Source organism: Emydura macquarii, unplaced genomic scaffold (genome assembly GCF_026122565.2).
Source record: "Emydura macquarii macquarii isolate MOO-44397 ecotype Brisbane River unplaced genomic scaffold, CSIRO-AGI_Emac_v2 contig_480, whole genome shotgun sequence".
Classification (NCBI taxonomy): Eukaryota; Metazoa; Chordata; order Testudines; family Chelidae; genus Emydura; species Emydura macquarii.
This window is the reverse complement of record NW_027130617.1, coordinates 13,802,812-13,818,971: the sequence shown is the minus strand read 5'-3', so window position 1 is coordinate 13,818,971 and position 16,160 is coordinate 13,802,812. Positions and strand designations below refer to the sequence as shown.

Genomic DNA, 16,160 nt, shown 5'->3' with positions numbered 1-16,160 from the left:
TACTGAAACACTCATAATGAAGTAAATGCTGTATTTGGCATCTGATAGAGAGCAAGCCTGTCACATAGCAGTGCATGTTAGTATGTGGTGCTGGGTAGGGCAGGAGAGGTAGCAGTAGCAGAACACTGAAAATTGCTACTGAATTCAGGAGGCCACCTGGCAGCACGTAATAACAAAGATGGGATAGCCAGGTGGAGGTAAAAACATTCAGTGTTGAAAACTGGGCACCCCCACTCCATTAAATAACTAAACAACAGACACTTTGTAATTAAAAGCCCTAATATTGTGAACAGGAGCTGTTAGCATGGGCCCTTATGCTCACTTGGCTTCTCACTGTGACGATACGAGGACCTCATAATCAGTTCCTGTTACAGGAATAAAAACAAATTGCCTCAAAACAAGTGTTGCCTCCAAAAGAGTAAGGATAAACTCTGTTACACTCAAGTCTCTTATTCATTCTCCACAGTAAGGATGTGTACATGAAAAGTCTCCTACAGTAACATAGAATTTTCCAGCTAATTCCACTGGATAGTTTCTATCTAAAGTAGCAAGAGCAGATCTCAGCCTATCCAAGTAATCCAACCTAGTTCAAAACTATGTTTTCTTCAAGCATCTGGTGGTAATCCATTAACCAGGCAATGACTATCCCAGTGTCTCTAGCTACCACATACGTGGGTGTTATTTATGTATTCAAGTATCAAGAGAAGTTGCCATATTTGTTTCTACATGTTGGACAGCACAGAAAAAAAAAGACTGTAGTGTGGCTGTGAACCCATAAGCGGAACCTAGTCTGAATCGAGCAATGTACAGTTTTCTTATAATCACTGCCACATGAATGTATTCTAATTAGTACATAATGAACTTTGTGTTTCAAATGGACCTGTTGTGCTGCTCTAAGAGAGACTCATGCTAAGGATTACACTCAAACAAAAGCGAACTGGAGACTAAATAAACTAGGAGAGACAAATACGTGGTCTGAGCTTATGAAATTTTCCAAACTCAGGAGTTTTGCCTGTGTAGGAACTGGAGGATTAGCTGTACCTATAACTGTTGAAAGCTCATGGCTGAATATGCATTCTCCCAATTTGATTAAGTTGTAAAAGAATTTAGATTTAAAAAAATGATGAGTCAAATCTCACCATTTTGCAGCTATTTTGACTCTTGAAGGAACTTTAGGCCACTCTAGCTTGATCTGTGTGGCTGGATAATCAGCAAATTGGCCAGTTACAACTTTTCCAGCAATCCTGTAGTCCTGGCAATCCTCGCCCCATTTTAGATAAGCCTAACAGAGAGGAATACTTACTTTATTTTCAATTTAAAATATAAAAACATACTAATGTCAATATAAAGCATTTACTCTTGGTCAGATTATGTTTGAACCTTACCGCTGCTTTGTAAGAATTTACTATTGAAGCCTCAGCACAGACTTTCCATCTGCTTGATTTTGTGAAGTTTGATACAAATATTTGTACCCTGGGTCTGGTGGAGTGTAAATCTGTGTACAACACAAGCTGGAATCCTGCCAACTTCCTGTCTTTTCGAATAGCACGAAGAATAACAGCCAGTACTGGTGGTTTACTATCTCCCAAGAATTTAAGCTAAAGTCACAGGAAAAAAAGATCAGTAGGAACATTTTAAAAAGTAAAGTAAAGTGCTACACAATGTCAGACAAATTAATATTTATTAAAGGAATGGTCTTCATTAAAAACTGTGCTATGTACAGTACTCAGTAGGATCATATGCATAAATATGGTGAAATCCTTTAAGCACGTTATCCAGCTCTATTGAAGTCATTGGGAGTTTTGCCAATTAACAAGCTTTGGGACTGAGCCTGTATTCTTTTTTCATTCAAAACTCTTAATGAAATCAAAGAGCACAGGACCAGATTCTTTCATCATACCAAACTGAAATTTAGTTAATAAAATAACTGCCTTCTTAAACAAATACATTTTAACTTTTACTTTTAAAACCATAATAATCTACGTCAGCAAACGGATCTGTTCAGCATATTTACACTGCATAGAGAATACAGTGTATTTATTAAGATCCACATTCTGTCAGTCACTCCTACATTGTGTAGTATCTGATTATGCACATAGAGTACAATTTTCAAAAGCCCCTAAGTCCCATTAACTTTCAGTGGAACATAGGTTCCTAAACGCCTATGCCATTTTTGAAAATAGGACTTAGGCGCCATTTGAAAATTTTACCCATGGCCTTGTTGAAATGAATGGAAATGAAATGCTCATAAGGAGAACAGAATCAGGACCTAAAGTAGTACAGGATGCTGACGACACAAAGCTGAAATTGCTGAGGGCCTGATTTAGATACTTGTGTACAAGTTGAATAGCACTTCACAAGGAGTCCCATTTATTTTAATTGGACTACTCACTGAGTAATGCACTCTTCATTGTGTATAAGTATATCTAGTATTTAGTTGGTTAATATATCCCACCCTTACTGGACATAGGAGTAAGAGCTATTCAATGACAACTCCAGTTGTCCGCAGTACTTCTATACTCGTAAGAAAGAGGTATATGTAGAATATTATAATATTTTATATATTATTTAATATAATAACTCACTAATCATATCTTTGCTTTACTAGTATCAGAACTTTACAACAGATGGAAATTCATGGCAATGCTGACAAAGTTCACACGGCTTGTTGAATACACCCACCTGAGCATTTGCTCTGTAGCTGCCTTCATCACTACTCTCAGAAGAACTAGAACTGGAGGAAGAAGAACTACTGCTACTGCTGATGCTTGGGACTTTCTTTCTTGGATCCTGCAATAACTGAAAAATCATCCTTAATCAAGTGACTTACCGAGACAGTTCACAGAACGTTTTTCCCCAAGTGATTTTTAACACTTTTATTCTCAGTGGACCAAATCCTGCTCCCCCTGAAGTCAGTTAAACCAATTTTGGTCCTGTGTGCATGGAGCAGAAAATGTACCTGTTCTCTGTGTGCTGACCTGAACCGATACTGATAAATTTCTGGATCAGCCTGTGGAAATAAACAACAAGAAATGGAAGTAACTCCTATAAAAGGAACTGCTTTGGGTTACTGCACGAAAAGGTGCAGCACAAAATATGGCAAAATGTTAGATAAGAAGTTTGGTAGTAAAATATACACAACACTCAAATCGGAGTAACTCATAGAATCTCAGTAATTAGAGATGGAAAAGATCTATATTAGGTCACTTGACCCATCACCATGATGGCAGAGAACAATCCTGTACAATATATTTGTATTACTTTGCCCAGTGCTCCATAGACTGCTAGTTTCCAGACACTGTATAAACAGGGAAGTAAGTGTAAATTGTACCAGTGCCACTGGACTCTCTGGGTCTAATTTTCCCCTCAGTTATGTGAGTGTAACTCTCATTCAAGTCAATGAAGTTTCTCCTGTGATGGGGCAGAATTGGTCTCTGTATCATTAATTCATAATGAATAATTTCTTGATTTATGACAGCAAAGTGCATAAAGTAATGTAAATACTATCAGAAATATAATTCATGTGGACATAAAAGAGTCTGAATGAGTTACCTGCTGCTTAGAATACTGGCTGTCACTGCTGCTGCTGCTACAGCTCCTCACTGGTTTGTCACGCTTTCCTTGCTGCTCTTTGTTTCCAGGATGATCCTCTTCACTGCTACTGCAGCGTCTGCTCTTACTACTGTCAGGGCTGCTGCTTCCTTCAGGTTGCCATGTTTTGTCTTTTGTGTCTTTATTCCTGTATTTGTCACCAACAGAAGAGGAGGAGGAGGAAGACGAGGAGGAGGAAGACGATGAGCTGGACTGATCCTTAGCAGCTGGATCTGTGCGAATTTCTGCAATTTTGGTTTTATCTTTATTGGTGGACTGCTTCTTAAGGTGTTGATGTGCACTTCTGTTTGCAGCCTGCAAGTCCAATCAAATGACACTTCAAAGAATTATACCAGTTAGCAAGAAAGATTTTTAAAAATTCATTTTCCTATCATATTCCGTGGAATGCTATTGAATTTAAAACTACTTTGCATGTTCCTGACTTTCCAGGAATCACAGCTTCATTGCTTTGGGAATGATATATTATGTGTCACAAGAAAACAATTCAGGCCTCCTATTGCTCTGTGTTGGAAAAACTCCATCTAAGGAACAGGAGACTTGGTGGTTCTTCCTCCAAGTCATTTGGCAGGATTAGCCCTGCCTCTTGAGGAACAGGGCACTTTGTCCCATAAACCCAGCCTTTCAGATGTAGGATATCCGCAGCACACAGGAGAAACTTTCTGGAGGCCCAAGGTCTCCACACTGTTCCCTTGGCTCATCCTCCTTTATAGCACAACTCCCTTAGGGATCTAGTCAATTTCCCATTCTGTTTCTCACGTACTAGCACAATGCTGAGATGTTTGTACTGTCAGCACTGAGAGGGAAGGTTTATATCCAAACAAGCACCTTCTTTATCTGAAATGTAATAATAAAATACTGAATAGGTCTGATTTGATTAGGCTTTTAACTCCTCTTTTCCTCCTTTTTATTTTAACAAACCTAAACTACTTGACACTGTCCCTTTAGCATATTCTTTATTAACCTTTAGAAAATATTTACAGTTCTAACTAAATCAAACTCTGTATTTTTCTGCAGACTTTCTATCTAATTTTGTAGGACCATTTATTTTGTTTTGTTGAATGGGATTTTTTGTTGTTGTTCAATTATCTTTCCAAACCAAAGTCAATTACCTTAAACACACTTTCAATTCCTAGGATCTTCTTCAGTTTAATTTGAACCATGTCATCTGGAGTTGAATCATCATCTTTCTCTGACTCTGGGGATACCAGCTGGATTATTTTGGAAGCTGCTCTGGATCCTGCCTGAATCTCCAGCTGTATTTTATCAATAACAGCATCTGTACGGACTACACGTCAGACATATGCATTAGGAGATATACTGCTTTAACTGTACTGACGTGGAGAAACAGAACATTTTGTGCTTAGTACTGTACCTGGTTTCAAAACTAATTTGACTTCATGCTGTCCAACCAATCTGTGTAGATATGTATCTCTTAAGAAAGCAGCATCTTGTAATTGCAGTTTAAGACAGGTTTGGCAACCCAAACTAGGTAATTTGCTACAAAAGACTCGTGCATGAGAGCTTCCTCCAGCTCTTTGGTGAAATTCCTCTTCTGAGCCAAAGGAATATTTCTCGGACATTATGTCAGAAGCTGTTCTTTGCTGCATTAAATAGAAACATGGCAAATAAAGTATTTTGCCAACAATATGCCAGATCCCGAAGTCTTCATTCAGGTCCTACTGATGATGAAGTCAATGGGAGTTTTGCCTGAGTAAGGAAGTACTGAGTAAAAAACTGAGACCCATAAACCATGTAAAGATTCACTCTGGGAGATTCCTCCAAATTGTTCTGTAGGAAGGGGTTACTCTACTTCCCTCCTTCCCAACACACACACATAGAACAGGCAGACATTTGCCCCCAAATCTCACTGATTACATGGGGGTGTGCAAGAAGCGATGGGGTACCTTTCTGGAGGTCTGTGCCTCTGCACCAGTTTTGGAGCTACTTGTGCTGTTCCCCCTCCTGTACCCACTGAATCTGTGCTGCCCAGGATGCCCAAGCAGCAGCTGGCCCCAGAGTCTCTCTTGAAGGGGATTTCCCAGGCATGGAGGGCACTTAGCAAAGCAGAGCCTGGAGCTATGTTATCATGGATTCCCAAAGGGCTTGGGAAACAAAATGCACATCCTGTGTACTGCCCTCCCCATCCTGCCTGAGGCCTACACCTTCCACGTGGATCTGATGGCCCAGGGAAGCCTCTCTGTGGGGTACTGGGAAAAGGAAGAAAGCACCATGAATATGGATGATCCCTCCTACTGTGAAGAAATAGCCAGATCTGCACACTTAGGGTCCACTCTGCACATAAATGACAGGAATGAGAAAAGCACAAGAATTCCATCACTTGGCCCATTAAATTCTACTGCAGCTATGTATATAAAGTCTGATTTCAAATGGGCTGAACACCTAACATCTAAATTTCAACAAGAGTTATGAGTGCTCAGCACTTCTGAAAATCAGATCCATTGCCTGACCAATCTGATTGCTTTCTATGAAGAAGTGACTGGCTTTGTGGATGTGGGGAAAGTGGTGGACATGATATACCTTGACTTTAGCAAAGCTTTTGATACAGTCTCTCGCAGTATTCTTATCAGCAAGTTAAGGAAGTATGGGTTGGATGAATGGACTATAAAATGGATAGAGAGCTGGCTAGAATATAGGGCTCAACGAGTAGCTATCAATGACTCCATGTCTAGCTGGCAGCCGGTCACAAGCGGAGTGCCCCAGGGGTCGGTCCTGGGCTGGTTTTGTTCAACATCTTCATTAATGATCTGGAGGATGGGGTAGATTGCACCCTCAGCAAGTTTGAAGATGACACTAAGCTAGGGGGAGTGGTAGATACCCTGGAAGGTTGGGATAGGATACAGAAGGACCTAAACAAACTGGAGGATTGGGCCAAAAGAAATCTGATGAGGTTCAACAAGGACAAGTGTAGAGTCCTGCACTTAGGACGGAAGAATCCCATGCACAGTTACAGACTGGAGACTGATGAGCTAGGCAGCAGTTCTGCAGAAAAGGACCTGGGGGTAACAGTGGATAAGAAGATGGATATGAGTCAGCAGTGTGCCCTGGTTGCCAAGAAGGCTAATAGCATATTGGGCTGCATTAGTAGGAGCATTGCCAGCAGATCACGGGAAATTATTATTCCCCTCTATTCGGCATTGGTGAGGCCACATTTGGAGTATTGTGTCCAGTTTTGGGCCCCCCACTACAACAAGGATGTGGAGAAGTTGGAGAGAGTCCAGCGGAGGGCAACAAAAATGATTAGGGGGCTGGAGCACAAGACTTATGAGGAGAGGCTGAGGGAACTAGGCTTGTTTAGTCTGCAGAAGAGAAGAATGAGGGGGGATTTGATAGCAGCCTTTAACTACCTGAAAGGGAGTTCCAGGGAGGATGGAGCTAGACTGTTCTCAGTGGTGGCAGATGACAGAACAAGGAGCAATGGTCTCAAGTTGCAGTGGGTGAGGTCTAGGTTGGACATTAGGAAAAAGTTTTTCACTAGGAGGGTGGTGAAGCACTGGAATGGGTTACCTAGGGAGGTGGTGGAATCTCCATCTTTGGAGGTTTTTAAGCTGCGGCTTGACAACGCCCTGGCTGGGATGATTTAGCTGCGGTTAGTCCTGATTAGTCCTGCTTTGAGCAGGGAGTTGGACTAGATGACCTCCTGAGGTCCCTTCCAACTCTATGATTCTATGAATCTATGATTCTATGATTATCTATCTATCTACCTATCTAAAATATACAAACACAGGAGTGTTAATTACCGTCATGGCACTATTTCTTAAAGTCTTTTCCTGTGATTTAAAATGTTGGTCTGAGACATCTGATGCAGCTTCTTCTGGTAGAACTAAAGATCTCTTTTCTGAAGTAATCTCTTCCACATTTCTTGAAATAGCATACACTGTAGTCCTATGGAGATAGGCATAATACACTATTTGTAAATGGCTCTTTTGATAATATACTTTATTCTGATTTTTCACACACCTGCTATTTTTAATCCAGAAGAGAGAGAGATGATGCTAGTTGGCAGAAGAAAGCAATTTGGAGAAATAATAAGGGTTTCGACTGCTCTGTTTGTTGCTGGAATCTACTCATCCCTTTCAAAAGACATTGGGGGTATTTGGGGACTCCCTTTTGCTGTTGGATTCCCATGTAACAATAGTGGCTCAGAAAGCTTAGTTTTATCTGTGGATAACAAGGGTAATCTATGGCCTCTTCTTGATGACCTTGCCACAGATATTGCCTTTGTCATGTCCAAATTGGACAACTGCAATGCACACTACTTGGACCTGCCTTTGAAACTGCCCTTCACCTGCTTAGTGAAATGCACACTACACCTGTTCTCCATGAACTGCACTTGTTCTCCATGAACTGCTCCTGATTGAAATCTAAGGTGTTGGTTCTATCTTGTGAAGCCCTACATGATTTGGATCTGGCTATTTTAGAGATTCTCTCACTCCCTAAATCCCATCAAAACAGCTGCAATGAACTGATGTGTTCTGAGGACAGTCTGTAACTGTGATGACTTGAGGATTGGAGATAGGGCACTTTCAGTCTAAGATGCCATCTATGGAACTCCTTCCCTCAAGTGGCCCACCAGAACTTAAATGTATTGCCCTGCCGAGTACAGTTCAAGACACATCATTTTCTGAACAACGGCTCTTCAGTTGGCTATTTATGGTTAATTAGAGTTGATACCATATGCTGCTTAATGTGGACAGTTTTAATCTATTTCATATTTCTAGATGCTAACAAGATGAGTGCATAACAATTATTAAATAAATAAAATGTTAGAGTAGTTCAGTTCTGTATGAGCCAAACAAAGGATTATAAATGCAGAGGCATTTAGAAGTGCAATAATGGCAATTACTCTAGGAGTTATCTTGTATTTAACCCCCAGAAGTGAACTGGGCCTGATCTTGCAGTCCTTACTCAGGCAAAACCCTCAATGGCTTCATTGCCTGACCCAGGACTTCAGGATCAGGGCCATTAAATGCAGAGGAAATGAAATCGCCTGTAAAGTTAAATACAAAAAAACCATCCTGAACATGGTGAACAAAAGAAAATATTTAGCATTCTGTAACTGTCTGACTACAGCAAAGTCTTAGCAAAGAGCTGTGTCTTTATCATTTTTAATTGGTAACTCACCATCAATTGTACAGAAGAGTTAAAACTAAACAAAAGTAAATATAACTGCTGTACCTTGCAATCATTAGCTCAGTTTCCTGGTGGCATGGAATTGTTTCAAACTTTAAACTTTTATCGTTCATGTTTATTCTGGCATCAAATTTCAGAGGGATGTTGGCATGGAACTTGGCATGAAATTCAAGACCACTCTGAAAGTACTGTGTATTGATTCCCATCATTGCCACTGTATGAGTGTATATGCTGAGAGAGAGAGGGGAGGAAATACAAACATGTATAGCCATATACATTGATAACCCTGTACTTAGCAAGCACACTTTGAAGTGTAGAATTCACTTCACATAAAGATCTTTTTGGAAATCAGAGCTTGCTGTGACAAGAAGAAACTATCGCTCTGTCAATCTATTGACAGATAAAAGGATATGCCACTTATGTGGAGAAAATGCAGAGTCATGCGACAAATTGGAGCATCACATGATAAATGAATTTAACATGGACCAGTGACCTCCTCATCTGCCCTCTTCACTGCTAATCCCTCACCCTGTTCTTATTCCAATATTAGAAAACCCTGAGCACTTTCAAACAGCTGCCGTTTTTAAAAAATCAACTAACTCCAAAAATGTTTCTTCCTTTTTTTCCCCCTGCAAAATTATACTAGTCTGAGGGCCAGGATGACCACATTTGGTGCTACACCAGGAACAGCTTTTTATATATAAAATGTCATGGCTTTACGTCTTATATCTCTCATCCCTGCAGAGGTAGAAATAGGAGCTTTATGGGAAGTGGTAGAATCCCAGCTTCCCAATTTGGATCCAGCACACACCACTAGCATTGTGAAGTCCTGGGATAACATACTTCACTATCATGGCATTTTTAGGTACAGAAAAGCTTTTTTATGTCTTGTTTAGCAATATTTATACGGTTCCCCCTGAGCCCTGTACAACTGGATTCATGATGACTAAGTCACCCAGCAGTGTAGAAGCACAAAACATAATTCCAGTATATTTTTTAAAAACTCTTTGCAAGGTATGTGGCAAGTACAGAACATGATGATGTAGTGTGGAATAAAAGGTTTAACATCACCTGTCTGGATTGACCTAAATAACTTACACATCGCTTCACCCATGTGAATAATTCAGCTATCCCAAATCCCGGACAATAAAATGATACCATACCATCATTCTCCATATCTATCTCTCTCTCTGCCTCTCTCTCACCTTGGGTTGATATCAGCACGAAGTTGCACACTGGTTTCAAACAATTGCAAAGGTTTAAAATTGCCAGATAAAGAGGGGGACAACTTTACATCAACTGCAAGAGATAGAAAAGAATTATAGCAATGGCAAAACAATAAATTAAGGGGCTTCAAAATTGACAGGTTTGTTAAAATAATAATAATTAGCACGTAGGTGGTGCCTTTTCATCTTCAGAATGCTTTACAGATTTATTAAGGGCCCAGTTTTACCCTTGTAGTGCCTACTGAAATGAATCAGAGTTACACACCTGTATCCAAAAGGGCAGCATTTATCCCCAGCTAATTAATTCTCACACCACTTCGACGTAGTTATACATTACTACCTCCATCTTAGAAATGAGGAATCTGAGACAAAGAAGTTAGGTGACTTGCCAGGACTACAAGGGATTTAATTTTAGAGCAGAAATCAGAGCTCTGGAATTCCTAGGAGTTAAAATGAAATCTTTAAATGATGCTTTTCAAAGCTCACCATTGGCTGCAGCATGTATCAGACCAGTACTGTATAAACTGAGTTCCAGTGGTAGGCCAACACAGGTAGGGATAATGTGCCGAACTTCTCCTGCCAATATTGGCAGTGTCCATTGTCCTGCAATGCCTCCTTGGATTTGATTGATCATTTTCTTCATTGACATGTGTCTATCTGATGATTCAGTCAGAGCCTACACAGGAACAAAGATCCAGAAGATTAAGTGGAGGGAGCAGCGGAGAAGGAAACTGTGAAGCCCTTCAGACAAAACAAAAAAACAGGGGAAATTCATACCCTCACTGTCTGCTGAATGAGTTCCTTGTTGACATCAGCAAAGGTGAGCTCATGGCCAAATACTTTGATGTAGACTGATACAAGTGGGTTTTCAGGAGGCAGTTCCTTCCATCCCAGAAGCTAGGGCAAAAATGTTACATAATATATAGGACTGTATTAAAAAATACTGGGTTAAATCCTGAGGATGTTACCTAGGCTTATTCAGGCAAAACAGTGCCTGAATTTGCAAACAAATTCACAAAACATACAAAACAATGTGAATTTGCTCATATAGCACTTGGGCAAGGACCGCAAGATTCACCATGGTAAACAATGGGCTACACCCACGGAAATGCTAATGAACACAAAAAATCCTATGGAGCAATCATTTTTAAAAGAAAATTGATATATTGTATTTTTACATGCACTTTATATTTTGTATTCATCATCATCATCATCTGTATTGGCCCCATCAGGGATAAGGGCACCATTGTGCTAGGCACTGACACATAGACAGTGAAAAGATAGTGTCTGTGCCAAAGAGTTTGCAGTGTAAGTATATCCACCTGTGGCTAGATATGTCATGTAGGATTTATTCTTGTACACCTCACTCACTGACACTTCAGTGGGAGTTTTGGCTGGGTAAGGAATAATATATTTTAAACAAATGTGAAGAATGAATATACATACCATTTTCCCAAGTGCCTTCAATTTTTTGTATGTGTCATATTCAGCGAATGGGATGTTCTGTTTCCTGACAAGATCTGTTAGGCCTTGTGATTGCAGAGCCACCTATGCAAAACAAATACGATTAGGCAGACCAGAATATGACACAATTAAAATAGAGAGGGTGGACGAGTATCAAAAGTTAGTCTATGCTAGGTGAAAACCATGAGAAAACTATTAATGATGGAGAGAGAAAACATGGCGGGCCAGATTTAACCACTGTCATGAGCAGTCATGACTCCATTAAAGTCAATAAAATGGCATCTGTATATCTAGTAATGGATTTGGCTCAAAGAGTATAGGAAAATCCCTAGTATAACCTTTACCCATATATGTGTTAGGCAGTTACAGTTCAGGTTTACAGACAGATATTCAATTAGCCTTCTGAGATTTCCTTTACTTTTGTTATATTTTATTTCCAAACTGAATGCTTTCATAGCCTTTCTCATCAGAGTCTATAGCCAAGAGGGCCAAGGACAATTGCAATCAGACTCCCTTCTTAAGCTTTTCTCTCTGCACTCGCCCCTACTCAGGGCTGTGGTTAAATACCCCCAATCCATCCAGAAGGCTTAAATGAGAAGTATTTGCATAGCTCAGATAGTTGTTCTAAATGTAATATTTACCTCAACAAAATCAGTTGCAGTATTTGCATAGTATCCTCTTAGTTTCATCATTATCACAGATGGCAACATACTGCTTGGACTGTTCATGAGATAGACTCTTCCAATTGCGCCAGCCCTATGTTCCACTGTAGCAGAAATCAAAGTACAGTAGAGATTTGGTTTTTGTTATAGTGTCCAATGGTATCTTGTGCATATAAGGTATAGTCACCTGCTGTGTGTAATTACATAAATTAGTCTGTCAGCACTGATTTCTATGTGTTGCCCAATCTTCATATGCAAAGTCTCTCTCAGGGGAGAATTTGGGACCATGCCCTCCCTGGCGGGTGAGGTGGCAGGTCTGAGGAGTACTGGGTCTCTACACAAATACCTCAGTCCACAGCTGAAGTCCAGAGATCCATAGAATTCCCCATAGATCCTGAGACATCTGCAGTTTTGCTTTTCCTACTCCAGGAGTGGACAAATCCCACTGTCAGTGGCAAGATTTCAGTAGAAATTCCTGGTATTTCATGGCTTTTTTATGGGAACTTTCTAAGAATACAGTATTAGCCAAAGCAGTTCAACAGCATATCTGGTACTCACAGTAATAACCACCAACATGAATAACCTTGCTGTAACGATAGCTCAGCCTGTCAAGTTTTGGGCTCAGTAGTTTAATGGCAATGTTGCAAGCAGCAGATCTAAGTAAAATGGATAATAATTCTCCATAGTAACTGAATTCGCATTGCATTCATACTTAGAAAACCGTAATGGAAATCATTACTTACAGTGAAAAATTCTATTTCTCCTTTTACTTACAAATTATAGAGCTGTGGGATCCTGCTTATTGTCAAAGCCTTCATGTGGGAATATGTGAAACTGGCAACCTGTAAATTGCTCTCCTTTAGCAGAGCATTGGCCATAGTTGTTACAAGAGGAAGATCAGGCTTAGTTTCAAAGATGACAACACAAGCCATCATTCGGACAGTAGGAGCAAGTGACTGGTCCACAAAGATCTGGAGAAGAATTTCCTGTACCTGAAGGAAGAAAACACAATTCCAGTTCCTGGCAACTTCTTAGGAGTGTATTCTCCTTTTAAAAGAATGCAGTTTGCACTGGTGAATCACCCACACATATTGAGGGGAGAATAAAACAGAAAGTATAGCCTTTTTTGCAATACAGGAGACGATGCATGAAGATAAATATTATTGGGGCACAATGAACAGACGTGGGGGGGAATTACCATTAATAATGTGTCCAGTTTTGCAGCCATTAGGACCACCTAATTCTCAGCGACACTGGGAGGAGTGTGTTGTGTGCAATTAGAGAAGTGTCAAAGTAATTTGTATTCACCATTGCTTACACTGCTTGATATCAGTGGGACTTCCATACATAGATTGCAGTCACTCAGGTACTACAGTAATGAGCATGGTATAAAGGCATAGACAAACAAACTGACAATGGATTGTCTCTCTCTCTTTCTCATATTACTTAAGTTAATAAGAGATCACAACACGTGGTATAGAAAACAGTATTATTTTTTATCTGCTGTTTATAATTCTGATAAAAAAATCCTAAAAAACAAGAAAGTGCCTATGCTTATTACTTTTTATTATAGTTTTACTTTTTAGAATGAGATCCTGCAGTCCTTTTCTACTTAAAACTCCCACAGATGTCAGTGTGAGCTTTGAGTGGACAGCAACTGCAGGATCCGGAATGCCCATAATACTGATTATACAAATTTAATTGATTTTTTTTATAATACCCTCACCCTGATCAACTTTCAGCTCATGCATTGATCTATTGTCTATGTCCAGCCTTATATATGTGAAGAGCTAAGGGCACATCCTCAGCTAGTATCAAATGCTATAAATAGGCCTATTGGCCTCAGTGGGCCTATGCTACTTGTCACCAGCTGGGGATCTGCCCCTAATGCATTCCCCAGCAGTGTTAAGAGACAAAACAATCAATGTACATGGTGAATGGAGCCATTTTTGAAAACCCATGTAATGAGCCATGCTAAAATGATTTAACAGTATTTTACTCCTTCTGAATTAAAATAAGACCGCTTGTCTTAATTTTAAAGTCTCATATAGCCACAATATGGTACATTGTACCATTGATTCTACGGCTATGAACCTCTGCCGCAAATTATTTTTGCCTCAAACTTACTGCAGTCAATGGCCAAATTCTTCTTGATTTCAATGAGAACAAGGTCAAAGGGAGCAGCCTTTAACTGTGTACATAAATAGCCTTACAGGTCTAGGAGGTACAATAAGCAATGCAAACCAGATCCTCAGTTGGGATAAATCAGTGTAGTTCCACTGAAGTCAATGGAGCTATGCTGATTTACACCAGCTGAGAATTTGGTCCTGAGGATCTAATATAACATACTGACTTCACAAACATTGTGCCACTGACATCACCTCCATCACATCCTGTATTCTTTATGTCCAATGCGATTGTTTAAATAATGGTTTCACTTACTTTTGCAGGGTTTTTCCTGGCTATTTTTCTCAAGGCCAAAACCGCATCAATATAAATTCTAACTGGAAAAGCCTTCGCAGCAGGTGAAAATATTGGCAAGAACTTCAGGATGTGCTTGATACTGGCTGGTTCTCCTGCATTGCCAATGGCTTTCAGAGCCAAGACCATGTCATCTTCATGGTTTTTGCTGGTTGCCGCAGCTGCAACATCATGGAGGGGCTGCAAACAAAGAAAGAATGTGTAGCTTTGTTAATTCAGATAATAATCTTGCACATACACGTTGCCATCCTTGCCTACAGTGAATAAAGAGCCTTTCGCTCCAAGAACTTGCTTTCTTCTTTAAACTGAACTTTGCACATTTTACTCCCAGGCTCCCATTACCATAGTGCCAAATACAGAAAAGAGCAAGTAGCACTCACTGGTTTGGACTAATGTAACTTTGCTTGCATTATAGCTGGGCCAAGTTCATCCCTGTTCACTTTGCACAAATTGCACCTCCCCACACAAGCCTAGCCGCTGAGCCCTGAGGGAATTCACAAAGAAGGTGCCTCTCTCCGTGATTCTAGTGCAGCTCCCATAGTCCCAAACATGCACCAAATTCAGTACTTACAACACCTCCTGCTATGGCCATTGGATTCCATTAGGCACTGCTAAATGCATTCCCCTATATTCTCAGAACCTCATCTGAATGTTTTCAGCTGCCCAGATTGATGGGGTAGGATTTACCTAACAGGTTTGTCCACATGACAAGGACAGATTACTTTTGTGCAGGCTTTGCTTTGTTTAACTCTGCTGTGCTGTTTTTCAAGTTTAAACACATTCTGATGTCAACAGACCATCTCAGTACTCTGGTACTTATGTACATAGGAATAGATCCCCATAGTCTGAAGACAATGACCAAAGAAAACCTGGGACTAGTGTGCTGTCATGATGTTTCTTCTTAAAATGGTCACTTTAGGAGCCATGACTTGTGATATGTCTGGAGCTTCTTTTATACTGGTATTGAGGAGTAATGGTACTAATGTAAAATAGCATGTACTATATACAGGAACATATACCATAGTACTCTTATTTTAATCCTACAAGTTGCCACGCATTTTAAATTCAGTTTCAACTTGTTTACAGAATTATTTTTCCCTAGAGACTATCACCACTTGCATTCAAAATTCGGAACTATTAAGAACGTATTTTTCAAAGAGCTTCAGCTCACCTTCTAATTTTGTGTTCGCAATTTTGCAGTTGATCACATCTGCAAATGATGGACTTTAAACCTCCTTTGACCTGATTTACACATAACTTGGTGGGAACAAAATTAAAGGCAGTTTCTGAAATTTCTTCACATTTTAAAAAACCTGAAATAAAACCCACTCACCTGAAGAATTTTATTAGGACAAGATGAAGACACAGAACAATATCTGTTTACCATGGAACCATATGCCAGGTAAGCAAGCTTGCGAAGCATAGGAACTCTCTGAATTCGGAAGCTGGTCACTAGATCCTGCAGAAGTGAGAAGCAGCACATCTTAATATTAGTATACAGTAGAGACCATATTTAGCTGAACATTCACCTTACCTATAAGAACCAAATAGAAACTATCTTGGA

The 16,160-nt window shown here is 39.9% G+C and overlaps 1 protein-coding gene across 2 annotated transcripts in view; it reads right to left on the bottom strand.

The window, feature by feature from the left end:
* Nucleotides 1–16,160, bottom strand: part of LOC137146916 (vitellogenin-2-like) — a 32,375-nt gene that overhangs the window by 9,600 nt on the left and 6,615 nt on the right. For both annotated transcript variants that reach the window (XM_067538571.1, XM_067538572.1), the window contains 18 exons: nt 15,930–16,055; nt 14,558–14,776; nt 12,890–13,107; nt 12,674–12,771; nt 12,095–12,219; nt 11,436–11,537; nt 10,767–10,886; nt 10,476–10,665; nt 9,969–10,062; nt 8,809–8,994; nt 7,371–7,515; nt 4,985–5,213; nt 4,722–4,897; nt 3,553–3,906; nt 2,960–3,010; nt 2,683–2,799; nt 1,386–1,598; nt 1,140–1,282 (listed from right to left, as the gene is read on the bottom strand). In XM_067538571.1, the coding sequence (XP_067394672.1) occupies nt 1,140–1,282; nt 1,386–1,598; nt 2,683–2,799; nt 2,960–3,010; nt 3,553–3,906; nt 4,722–4,897; nt 4,985–5,213; nt 7,371–7,515; nt 8,809–8,994; nt 9,969–10,062; nt 10,476–10,665; nt 10,767–10,886; nt 11,436–11,537; nt 12,095–12,219; nt 12,674–12,771; nt 12,890–13,107; nt 14,558–14,776; nt 15,930–16,055 (2,906 nt within the window). The remainder of the gene's footprint in view (nt 1–1,139; nt 1,283–1,385; nt 1,599–2,682; nt 2,800–2,959; nt 3,011–3,552; nt 3,907–4,721; nt 4,898–4,984; nt 5,214–7,370; nt 7,516–8,808; nt 8,995–9,968; nt 10,063–10,475; nt 10,666–10,766; nt 10,887–11,435; nt 11,538–12,094; nt 12,220–12,673; nt 12,772–12,889; nt 13,108–14,557; nt 14,777–15,929; nt 16,056–16,160) is intronic.